General features: G+C 39.1%; 1 protein-coding gene across 1 annotated transcript in view; it reads right to left on the bottom strand.

Moving 5' to 3' along the window:
- Positions 1 to 13,483, bottom strand: part of HECTD2 (HECT domain E3 ubiquitin protein ligase 2) — a 35,233-nt gene that overhangs the window by 17,761 nt on the left and 3,989 nt on the right. The window contains exons 2-6 of the mRNA XM_083614097.1: positions 9,577 to 9,706; positions 6,745 to 6,883; positions 5,097 to 5,199; positions 1,609 to 1,698; positions 786 to 850 (exon numbers count right to left, since the gene is read on the bottom strand). Coding sequence (XP_083470223.1) covers positions 786 to 850; positions 1,609 to 1,698; positions 5,097 to 5,199; positions 6,745 to 6,883; positions 9,577 to 9,706 — 527 coding nt within the window. The remainder of the gene's footprint in view (positions 1 to 785; positions 851 to 1,608; positions 1,699 to 5,096; positions 5,200 to 6,744; positions 6,884 to 9,576; positions 9,707 to 13,483) is intronic.

Consider the following 13,483-nt stretch of genomic DNA (forward strand, 5'->3'; position numbering starts at 1 on the left):
GCATCTGTCTGAGGCCAAGCACACCAACAGCCCCTGGACTAGTATAGAGCTAATTTCATTCCCATTGAGTCATTAGGCATGTAAAATATATGACTGGTTCCTTTAGGAAGCTGGATGCTGTACAAGATGGACCTTTGGTCTGATCTAGCAGAGCTCTTCCTCTGTTTTTAATATTTAAATTGTGATAATACACCATTCTCTAATGGAAGGATATCCTCAATCTCAATTAAGTCCACACAGAACAGAGCAAAATTTCCTGATATAGTTTAATTTCTCATTGGAATCTTCATTTGAGGGGCTTGTTTTGTTGTTCTTTATGTCCAAGTTTTTATTTTTAAGCTTCACCTAGTTTATTTAGGCATTTTAAAAAATAATTGTATGTATGATTGTTTGGATGGAGAATCCAAAGAATATTGAGGTCAGTAACAGTATCCTGGAATCTAGCATAGCACTATAAAAATGATATGAAAAACTATGGACTCTTGTTTTAAATGGGTCACTTCATTCTTCTATTATATACATATTGATAGTACAAAGAAATATGACAGTATATTCTTATGGCAGCATGTTATGCCTTTTCAGTCCTACAATTTACAAACCTATTTCTGCCCTCTTATATATTGTACGCATCTGGCAAAAGAGTTCTTGTTGACAAAACCTAAATGAAGATGCTCAACCTAGGACTTTGATGTTTGGGCTACAAGTTACTAATTTTCCAAAATTCCATCTCAGCAGAAACTCTAAATGACTTGCACAATTTAAACGTATATAGAAGTTATAATTACCCCTTCCATTCCTGTAATAAACCATTAATTATTCCCTTAAGGACACACTTCTGGATATCTTGAGGCTAGAACAAATGAAGAAAGAGAGAGAAAAACCACAACCAGCATTTTATCACAGAAGCAAATTCTACAGATATCATTATAGTCCTGTGGTTGGATGATGATAAGACAATGCTCTTGTCAAAATTAGTTTCCATTCTTACAATAAAACGCAAGTCATTATTTTAAAATTCAGGGGGGGAAAAATCTCAGTATTTTCAAGCCATTTATCAATTTATTGCTTAAATCTCCTGTTGGTAGTCTCTCTTCTAAGTTGATAATTCCTATTTTTCTTATATGAACCCCATCAAACTATCTCTTTTGTTTCCATGTCTTTATATCTCTTTCCAACAGGGATTATCAGAGGCATGTTTGTCTACCGTACCATTGGGTAATATAGCTCTGATTGTAGTTTCTGGTCTCCCATGTATTTGCTATCACATGACTGGCAACAACAGGCAGCTTTTACCCCTTCTGCTATCTGGTGGTGAATGGTTGGCACATTATTGATGAATGAAGATAGTACCCTATGCCCATCAACTATGTTTGATTTAAGGTAAAAGCACAGAGGCTGGGACACAAGGACAAGAAAGAGGTGTATACTGCTGCTCCATTGTTTATGCTACACATTTAGACTAACATAAGCATTTTTTATTCAGGGTATGGAAAACACGGATTATATTTGAAAAGTTTGTCGTATATTATAAAAACTACAATTTGTACATGAACACAACTGTATATTCAATGTACAAAATGTGGAAAAATACACTATCATTTTACTTACTGAACTTAGTAAGGCATCATAAACAGCATTCACAAACTTAGCATCAACTCCACAGTCTTCAATGGAATTAAAAGGGGCATCAATATTTTTCTGCAAATTGTGAAAATATATTAAAGAGCTGTTTCATGAGATTTGTTATGCCAGAGGTATTTTCAAACTTGCATTACAAATGCACATTCTGTAATAGCATCATTTATAAAACAATATAAAACAATTAACATTTAAAATGGATATTTTCATTAATTCTTTGCATTCTGATACAAACAGCACACCTTACTACACTGACACAACCCTTCTCCTGGAAACCACATCAAATTGCTGGTGCTATGCCAGCTCATAGGCATGTTACAAGCTACATGGCTAATGCCATGTTGGCTGTATGAGAGAGATCCTAACCTTTAATCCACACTGCTGGCAGGGGTTAGTATAAAGCAGGGGCAATCTGCTGCTGCAAGGTTCTAAGAAAGGGTGAATGGGTGATTGTGCTTCTGGATCCAAAGGTGGCCCACTTTCTGCCTGAGAGATGACAGCAAAAGAGAATTACCTGCCCTTCCTCCACTACCACTGACATTGACGAAGAAGGTAATTCCATCAAGCCCAGTCCTTTGATTATTCTTCCTGCCATCAAATCGGCTGAGGGAAGAACTGTGGGGCAGCAGCTGCCTGCCCTCCAGGGCTGGACATTGTCATCCAACTGTGCTCCTGGATCTGATTTGGTGCTTCAGGGATGGATCTGCTCTTCATCAAGAGCAAGACAGTCAGAGCTGCCACCAACACTGGCTATGACTGAGTCTGCTTTCCCCTCCACCTTCCCATTTCTTTTTCTTCATGTGTCATATTTTTTTAAACTGTGAGACTGAAGGAATAGACCACCTTAAAACTGGTTTTTGTAAGCCACTCTGAGAGCTTTTTGGCTAAAGGGCAAGGTATAAATGCTGTAAATAAATAATAATAACTCTCTGCCCTGGCCAGCAGAACTGGGAATGTGGCAAGGATCCACTACTCTATGCCCTGCTCCTCTGGTCTTATTTTCTCCCTAACATGGTGTCAAAAGTTAGATAAAGTTCTACAGCTTGTTCAGCAGTATAACAAACTATCCATATGCAATCCTTTTCTTTGATTTTCTTTAAATGTATGGTATTTATAGCTTCCATTAGTACTGAAATGCTTTAATTAATCAAAATAGCTTTAATGGGCATAAGACAGATGTTGAAACAGACTGCCTTGATTCCTCTGTCTCACGTTTAATAGATGACCATTATCCCATAATAAGCCAATGGGAGCCAAGAACTGAGGTTCATAAAGATTAAGGCATTATATCCATAGTTTGTCCTTTCTTTTTTAAATGCACTGGAATGCCACCAGTACTGCCCTTGTGTGGAGACAGCTGCTGATAACAGAATCTGCTAACATAACTTCAGGCCAGACTTAAACTGGGTGGTTGCTTGCAAGCATGTTTCATTTTAAAAATGCAATGGAAGTTTGCCTGTAAAAGGGTAAGTGTGATTAGATTAAATCCCACACCAGCTGAACATTAGCATTGTCAGACATGACAGCATCAATGATTCCCTTGACAACTTCCTTTGGCACCTGTGAAGACTCTGAGCCTTCATCTGCTCACTGCCCCCTTCTTCATGGAGGTGATGGGGTGGTTACTTTTCTCCCTTGAAAAGTATTGCTACAGAATTGGGGGGGGGTGTCATTCTATTCATAGGCCACTTCCAGGCCTGTAATTCTGCATCTGAGAGGTTTAGAATCTAGCAGAACCAGTCAGACCAGCTTCTTTATTAAGCTAATGGCTTTAGCCCACTCAGCTAAATACCATCATCAGCATTTTAAAGTGTGACCCCTGTTGCCATAGAGACAAATGGGTGATTTTTTTCCAACCTCACCTGGCTGGATGCCATGTCATCATAGGACAAAGAACAAAAGGCCAAGTGGGGCTGCACATGTGTGAGTTTTTTAGCTGCCTTGGATGCTGGAGACACAGAGGCTTGACTTTTTCTGTAGGCAGAATACCAAAGCTATGGCTTTGGAGGGACTTCCCTAGAAACCTAATAGGGAAGCAAGATCTGTGGAGAATGCTGAGAGCCCTTCCATCCTATGCTCAGGTTGTATACATGTGTAAATAAACCATATACCCTAAAGACACTACAGTCTCCATTGACCTTCATTCCAAGGTAACTAAACCTTGGGTAAGGGCAGGAACCGCTGGAGTCTCTTGCCACTTGGAGACTGGAGTGCATGAAACACTATATAAAGTAGGGAGAGTGATGCTCTCTCCTACTCCCACCTTCAGTTCTATGTGCCTTTCAAAACCAGCACATAAGCAGTTGAACAGAAAGTAGAGTGACTGAAAGCATACGAAGAAAAGAGACACAATCTGGGACACTGGGGGAAATCGGAGAGCTATGGGGGTGAGAGTGAAAGAAGGCATGGGTACATTCTCATATCACATCCAATACAATTGATAACTTTTAATTGCCTGATTTTTCATGGGTTTCCCCAAGCCCACATCCGTCAAATCACAGGTGTCACCATTGATTGAAGCATAACCATTACAAATCTGGTGCTTTCCAGTGTTGCTGTGTCACAAAAACGGGGACCCAATACATGGATTATCATAATTTTTCTATGAGATCCCCTGAAAATCACCATCAAATCATTGATCACATGTGTCTACAGATGGATTCTGTGATTTGTTGGCTGCTTTGGTTTTTTTCTGAGGTTTAATGAAATACTAAAAAAATCCGTCAGAATCTGTGCCTGCAACACCTTCACTAAAGTTTTCTGTAGTGCTTGACAGAGGCAGATTTTTTTTTTTTTTTACTGTATCAATATAAGCTTTAATTTTATAGTGGATTTTTTGGGAGACCCTGTGTAAAATCATGCAAATTCAAGAGGAACTGTTTTAATTCTACTGAATTAAACTTTTGCCCAGATCACATTCAAAGGCAAAAAGGGTTTGTGTGTGAACTTTGTTGTTTATCTGGAGTGGGGTGACCCAGGGAGGGGTGGGGGAAGAGAAGCAACCAGAGCAGGCTGTGTTTCCACAACACACATTCCAGATTCTAATTGTGTTTGTAGGCCCCAAAAGATTGGTAACAGCACTATCTAGTGGTGCGGGTACAGTTTTCCAACCTTGTGTGTAGCGTACATGCTATTTTCATATATATTACTCTTCCTGGATTGCTGTGTTTGTAGGGTTTCAGTAATCTTGTCATAGATGAAAAATGCAGTATAACACTGGTAATCACTGTGAAAATGGTCTAACAATCAGTTTCATGTACCAATATAAAAAGCCAGTTTTACTATTTTCTTATACAAAATTAGATTTTAAACATACCGTTTCCCTTAATTTATCTAGCTTCTACTTTTGGTTGCTTTGTTTTAATTATTATATATTAGATAAAACATATATTTGCATTATTGCTAGTTAATGTTTAAGCGAATTAAGATGTGTTTGTGGTGATAATGGTGGTTTTTACCTTAAACGCAGTATTGATTTCTGGAAAAGAATCAAACGTTTTTGAATAAAAATCATACACTGTTTTCCAGTCTCCTGATAATTTAGCTTTTTCTATGTCTTCCCTAAACAGAAAGCACAAAATGCAACCAATTATACAGCTAGCAGAATATTTTACACAAACAGCTTTCAATACATTTTAGACACCCAGAAATATAAATACTAGGTTGTATCCCATAGTTGTATTTATTTTTTTTTCATAAATTTTAAAAATCCAAATTACATTCAAATAGGTGTAATTACATTCATGTAAAAATAGCACCCATAAATGCAGTTAAAAGCAGAGAACCTTACATACTTTGGACCATTAGGGCTAGGCATGAAATAATGAGGAACTAAGGAGCTGAGATCCAAAGAAATGCACAGCTTCTTCCACATATTCCAAGGCAGCTCTGTTTTGCTAGAACAAAAGCTCCCCATGTCACATAGCAAGCTGCTTTTATTAGTAAAGGAAATTTCACAAGCAGCTTGTGATTCAACACACGGTCAGTTCTTTAAAAAGAAAAATGCTAAAAGTTAAGCTACTGGAAGACCTAAGCTAGTTCTTTAGGTACAAATTGATATGCTCAAAGCAGTGATCCATCTTCTCCAGTGCTCACTCCAGAGTGCTTGGGAGCAGGTTGCCATTTCTTCCTCTTTTACCCACCAGCCTGGCACAAGACGTTTCAGGAACACAGCAGTGTAGCTGGCCTTTCATTCCAACCTGAACATAATCCATGTGTAGCAGCAAGATGGCAACTGTGTGCCATGCCATGTCACCTTAGCAAGACAGCAGCAGAGGTTGCATGCCACAGCAGACAGCCACTGAGCAAGTGAGCCAGCCAGCTACCTCATGAACCATCTGCCTTAGGAAACAAGATCACAAAAGCAGAGAATGCATGCCAGGCCTCCTGTCCCTAAGTTGCATGCTATCCAGGCAAGGTCATAATGGGTCAGTAGCAGAGGCAGATAGCCAGACCTGCCATCCATTGTGATGGGACAAGCCACATGATCACAAAAGGGAGCACAGTCGAGGAAGTAGCATCAACAGCAGGGACCAAACATAGCTAATCCATGAGTAAATGAAGCATTCAATCACAATGTGCCCAAGGTAGCTGCCTAATGTTGTAACATTTGAGAAAGGCATGTAATGTCTTTGCTCCCCACCCCCCACCCCCAGTACCACCTCCATCTGCCACCAGGCTGTGAGAGACAGCAGCAGCCACCCTGGCAGTCATGTCTGAGATGGGATTATTTCCTACTTCACCTGCTGTGGCCCAAAGATTCTCTAGCAAAGTGGCTGCTGGAATCCATGAGAACTGGGAGGAAGGCATGTAACATATTTGCTCCCTCCTAGCATCTCCTACATCTGCCTCCAGTTAAAAATACATTCATTTAAAGGAATTATTTATTCCTTGGTATGCATTCACAGGTTATATAGTTGCAGGAAATTAGAGTATGAAAAAATATGTATTTTCCAATAGAAGATGAGCCATTTGGGAGTTTAGTATAAATATTAGAAGCTTTGTTTGGTTGCTGGATACAACATCTATTTTTTTATTTAGAATAATTAAAAAGAACATATAAATAAATCTATTAGCAGTACATATACACAAAATAATGCTACTTACCGGAAGTCTATTAGAGTTTTTGTTTGGACGGGAAGAGGATGTTCTGGTGGGACTGAAACTTTCATTTCTGCTGTAAGTATATCTACAGAGGTGCGCTGTTTTTGCCTAACATCGTGGCCAAGGGATGGAAGCTCTTTTGCTGATTCAGAAGCAAAAGTTTTAAAAAATCATAAACTGCAACTACAAAAATAATTAATTTGAAAGTAAACTAAAATATAGAAACTATGTCTACCTGAACCTACCTGCATATTTGAAAGGAACTACCATTGAAATTCCACATAAACATAGCTAGGATTAGGTTGCAGTGATATCTCATGCCCATACATTTGTGCAAGTCATAAAATATACATTAAAAATATATATAACTTGTTTGTATCTAGAGGAGCACTAGCAGGAAGGGACTGATGCAAGATGACTTTTCATAAGCCCTTTCCCCAAAACTTTGTCTGAATGGGATGGGATGGGGTGGGAAGGAATGAGCTGAAGAGGAAAGGAAGTCAGCAAAAACTGATCAGAAGCACTTTCCATGAGCCAGGAACTGTATAAACTGTGGTTCTTGATTCTGGTTTTTTCCCCTAAACCATAGTTAAGACTAATTACAGTTTGCCCCAGTTTTGAAATAATGACAAGCCACAGAAACAAAACTCCCAATATCCTTCCTGTGGCCATACAGGAGGAGAGAGGAGTGAATGAGTCTGAGGCTTGTTCTCATAATGTTAAACCATAGGGTAGTGTTATGTCTAAACCCAGTCATAGAGTTAACACTTATGAAGTTCCAGCACCTGAGTAACATTCAAATTCCTTTCAAACTGGAGCTATATTTCATATTCTAAGACCAAGAATGTAAAAGAAACCTTCTACTACACCAATTTAAATGGGAGTTTATGAAAAGTTTGAATAAATCACTAATCTTAGTGGAATAATATAATTTTAAAAAGGAAAGAAAGGTTTTGTTCATGTGACTTAAAATAATAAATAATATGTTTCATGATCCTTATGCTTCTGAACATCAGTGTCACTGATTTTAAATACAGCAGCACCCTTTCTAGCATTATCTTTGAACAAACTAGAAATAAGCACCAAACAATAACATACTAAATTAATTAGTAAAAAATTTAAGAAGCTTTAAATAGCTGTACCAGTGGTGCAGTTTACAACAACACCTTAAAGAATACTATATACACTGAAAACTATTGATTATAAAAATAATTAAAATCCTTCCTGAACTCTGTTCTAAAAATACGTGGAACTGTTTAAGCGATGGTAAGATTTGTAAAGCGTTGTACTGCTGAATAATGGTTTTGAGAATGTTGCTTGGTTACATTATGCAAAAATCACTTAACCAATGTATGAGAGGCAAGAATGTTAATGAAAAATCTGATGAACAAAGCATTTCTGATAAGAGAAGAGAGACTAGATTATTAGAGCAGTAACTGGAAATGAATGGGTATGAAACAGTGCCATTTCTTCAATGACTGATACAAATGTCACGACGTGACATGGTACAATTCTAGTTCAGAATTCTAAGGGTCAATTTCCAGTTTTGCTCTACACCCAAACGCTTCCAACCATATTCTAGCATATATTCAAATAGGCAAAGCTGTCATAAAACCTGTGTTATCATAGATACAGTTGCAATTCCTGTGGCAGTTTTTTCAGCTGTCCTATCCAGGAACAGCAAATACTTATGTATAGTGTTTAACATTAACCAGCAGTACAGATCCTTTTGGATTAAAAAAAAAAGACTTGCCCCCAATGTCAGTCATATTCACCCATACTGTTCTGATTGTAATTTAACAGTCCTCTCTGCCAGGGGCGGAGGAAGGGGGTGCGGTGGGTGTGGACCACCCTGGGTGTCACCACTGAGGGGGGTGACAAAATGCCGGGCAGCACTCACCATGGGGCCTGCAGCTCGCCCGAAGGACGTGTCTCTCCTGGGAGTGACATGGTGGCTTGGGCGCACGTCGGCTCTGCACTGCCCAAACGGTCCGCCCGCTGTCTCCCCCCTAGCTGTAGGGTGGCTGAGTGGGTGGAGGCAGGCAGACTCCAGAGGCCCCACGGTGTGCCCTGCCCCTATGGGCACCCAAGCGGCTTCCTCCGCCGCTGCTGTCTGCCTGTGATGGCAACTCAACCCTGACTACAGTGGTACCTCGGGTTAAGTACTTAATTCATTCCGGAGGTCCGTTCTTAATCTGAAACTGTTCTTAACCTGAAGCACCACTTTAGCTAATGGGGCCGCTGCGCCGCCTGAGGACGATTTCTGTTCTTATCCTGAAGCAAAGTTCTTAACCTGAAGCACTATTTCTGGCTTAGTGGAGTGTGTAACCTGAAGCGTATGTAACCTGAAGTATATGTAACCCGAGGTACCACTGTATTCTTACACACTTTTTCAAAAAAAGGCCTTCCAAAGCACCCAAACTATCTTTACTCAAGCTCTTTCAACAACCCCACTTCTTCTATACTGCCAATAGAAAAAAAATTTTGACATTTAAAAACAGCTAAGCAGCCAGCAGGCTATGATTACTGCCACTGAAAAGCTTACTACATGCACAAAGTGCACACTGTCAATGTTACACTCATTGTAGCTATTTCATCCTAAAACTCCCTACTGACTTATTTATCTGTTCTAACTTGCATTTGTTAGACTGTTAGCTCTTATTGTGCTGTGTCATTTATTATGACTTTAGAGTACTTTGCACGAACACAGTTCTACTAGCAAGCAGCAAGGCACTGTCACAACACAAACAAAAAACAAAACAGCTACTAACAACAGTGCACCAAGTAGCTCCTGCAGTCACAAATGGCTAAATAATGAAACTTTTGTTCTCTTACCGTTTTTTATATCTGCAATAACAAATTCTGCAGGTGAGCTTCCACTTCCAGTATCTTCTTGTTTCTGGCTGATGGTTGAAATGAAACTGCTGAATGGTGAAATATCATTTTTTGGTCCTGTCTCCAAGCTCTGCAATTAGAAAAAAACAATTCAATGCTGTGACATACAAGTTCCATTGATTTCAGTGGAATTTAGGGCTACTTCAAACATTATGAGAGTCAAACACGCATTTTTAACATTGACACAGTGTTGACACGTTTACATTTTTACATTCATACACCTCTCTTTCCAAATTAGTTTGTCTGTCATATTATATTAGTGCATATACACTAAAAATGTAACAAGTGGAGTTATTAGGTACACCAAATTTTATCCGGGTTCTACCCTAAAAAAGTATATACAGACACTTTTCTCTCTAAAGGTACCGTAGATTCTGGCATATTAGGCGACTGGGCATATTAGACGACCCCCCAAATTAGCAGCTGCAATTTGGGGATTTGTCTTATAAGCCCAGTTGCCTAATACGCTGGGCAGCTCCGCGCCGGGAGAAAGTCGCCCAGCGTGGAGCCCGCCGCCCGCTGCTGCAGCTTCGGAGCCGCTGCTGCAGCAGCAGGGGGCGGGGTCAGGCTTCGCTCTGCGCCACCCATACCCGGCGTATAAGGCGACCCCCGGCTTTTAAACCTCTTTTCTGGGATTAAAAAGTCACCTTTTACGGCGGAATCTATGGTAGATGTTAAAATCGATATGAAAATCTTAAGTCCTCAAACTCATTGAGGACTCTCTGGAGCCTGGATGTGCAAGAGACCACCTATGGAAGAACCCCCGGACCAGAACTCTCCTCCTAAAGGACAGCTAAAGGTGGAACCATGAGAACTAGATGAGCCCAGAGTAATGCCATTTGCAAAAATATTCCACACAACATGCCACTCTCTAAACTTGGATACTTGGCTGACTAGTTCTTTAACCCTTTGCTTTGTTTTAACTAGAAAGGGAGCATATACTTTGAATGGCATACTCTAACCATAACTGCTTTGTTCTGTATTGAAGTTGTATTTCCCAAGAACATTCTTTAAATAAAAGTAATTAAAAGTTAAGCAGATAAAAGTTTTAAAATTTCATGGTTTAATAAACACCAACCATTCTTATAATATCCTGCATTTAACATATAACATTTTGCATAAAGCTTGAATCACAGATATCTCATATTTCAACTTGGAATGTATTTGTAAGGAAAACATTTTTAGAGCTGAATTTTTTTGAAGTATTTCCACGTAGTAAATAACTGTATGTGAGTTTTTTTATGACAATATTGTCACTATCTAATCAAATAGCCAATGACTCATCCCACCATCTGCTGACAATCTACTTAGAAATAAAATGCTAGTGACTATCATTTATCCTATCATGTGCTGACAGTATTCTTGGTATCCTTTTCCCTTGCCACCAAGGAATCTGGTTAAAATAAAACCATACCATTTGCTGTATGCAACTACTTAAGAATTAGGGCAGATAATTATTACAGTGATAAAGCATGACAGAAAAAGAATGTAATATACTCAAGATAGCTGTTCTTAGACAGAAAAAAACACCTATACATTGGGCAGAGGGAATACTTACACAAGCTCTGCAATAACATCACCCACCATTAAAAATAAATTATTTTCTTTCTCAAAAACTACAGTGCAGCACCCATCAATTTGATTTCATATCAAATTAAGAGCTATTTAGCCAATATTAGTAGGCTGGATTCTCATATACTAACCACAAAAGGATTGCTTTGGTACAAAAATAGAATTGTACCCCACATACTAAAAATGGTTTAGAGCATGCCATATGGCACTTCCCTGTCCTCTCTTAATTCAGTGCCTCTGAGCCAAACAAAACAATATAGGATGCTGGAGTGTGTGGGTCTGGAGTACCTACAGAATGCACAATACATGTTTTTATACTCTTTTGAAAGCTATTCAGGTTCTAGAAGCAGCTTGGTCAAAGCTGTATCTAAAGCTGTTATATCAGAGAAAGGAGAGGGCAGGCAGGGTCAGAGGAAGATGATGAAAAGTAGTGCATCTGGGTCCAGTCACCAAAAGAAGGAACTCATGAGAGAGAAACTGTCCTACATATTGTGGCCAAAGTACTTGCAAAGTACAATTAGAACAGGCAAATCCCCATATCCAAACTATTGAAAATCTTATTTAGCCATCTTTACTGCTCCCAAGACTTCAGCAGGCATTGCTGACATATTTTAAGCATACAGTGATACCTTGGCTTAAGAATAGCTTAGTTTATGAACAACTTGGATTAAGAACGCTGCAAACCCAAAGTAGGTGTTTTGGTTTGTGAACTTTGCGTTGGAATAAGAACATGTTTTGCTTCCTGTTGAGTGTGTTCCATTTGTAAATTGAGTCCTCCACTGCTATGGGAAAGCACACCTTGGTTTAAGAATGCTTTGGTTTAAGAACGGACTTCTGGAACGGATTAAGTTTGTAAACCAATGCACCACTGTATTTAGTTACAGGGCTCTCAGGAAGCTCTACTCCAATTCCCCACATATATCTGCATCCATAAGGGCTAGAAACATGTCTTTTATTTTAAAAAGCAGAGATTCCCAAGAAATTGATTTTCTACTCATAACCACATTCTATGGTTCTTCTGTGCGTCCACAGAATTATGTCAAATACATTCCTGTCTATTAATTCAGAGATCTACAACTTGAGTGCTTGTTGCTATACATTAAACAATTAAGGCATAAATTCTTATTTAGAACACTAAATAAAAACTCCTTTGTGATAAATGGGCTCCAGTTCAATAGCTCTTTCTTCTTTTCTCATTTCAAAATGTTTTATAAGCCTTGACGTTTGTTACCAAAATATCATTGTGTTCTTCTCCATCTGTTACTTTCCCTAGATACAATGAAGCATCTCTGTAACATAGTTATATTTAACACATTTTGTACTTCCTTTTTTTGCTACCTCCACCCAAGCCATTCAGATAAATAAATATAGACGTACAATTGTTATTCTTCTAAAATAGATGTGCTCCCTTTCCTTACGTTACAGATATCTGTAACGCACAAAACAAGACAATCAACAAAGATTTCAGTGTTAAATGCATAGGTAAGCCTTTTAATTATTTGAGCTTCAGCACATAACTTTCATTGTACACAACTGGAAACAATCCCAAGCAGTGCTGTCTTTAGCCGCCGGGGTGCAAAGATGTGCCCAGCGCCCCCAAATTAACTTTTATTAGGCTTATGTCAGACACCACGCTTAAGCCTTATCTCCTGTTTACGAAAGAAGGGAGGAAAAGAAACAAACTTTTTTATTTGCTCATTTATTTACAATACACTTATACTTAGGTATACAACACCACCACACTTAAATTTATAAGTAAGGTTTAGGCACCTACTTAGGAGAAACATCAGTCGTGTCAACGGTGCCACTGACCCCGCTGCCGCATAGCAGCTCAATACAATACGTAACATAATATTTTGATGTAAGAGTTAATTTTGCGTGCACAGCGCCGTTGTGAATGACAAGTGCTGCCGCTGGCATGGCACATCTTTGGTAAATGAGCACACAAAGTTTAAAGTCCTTTAGTGAAACAGTAGGTATACATTTCGGTAATACCTAGGTATATATGTATTTTGTTTTTCTAGCTTGATCAAAATTATTTATTATTTCATAACAAGCAGATAGTTAAGAGCTTAGGCGGCTTCAGCGGTGGGCGCCTGGCGCCCCCCAGAATTCAGCACCTGGGTGCCCCGCACCCCTTGCACCCTCAGATAAAGACAGCCCTGATCCCAAGTACTATTTATGTATTGAATTTGTATCCCTCCTGCCCTCCTGAAGGAATCCCAGGGCAAACACATCCAGAATTTAAAAATGAAACAAAAACAGAGTGAAAACA

The sequence above is a fragment of the Podarcis filfolensis genome (genome assembly GCF_964270895.1).
Source record: "Podarcis filfolensis genome assembly, chromosome: 5".
Taxonomy (NCBI): domain Eukaryota; kingdom Metazoa; phylum Chordata; class Lepidosauria; order Squamata; family Lacertidae; genus Podarcis; species Podarcis filfolensis.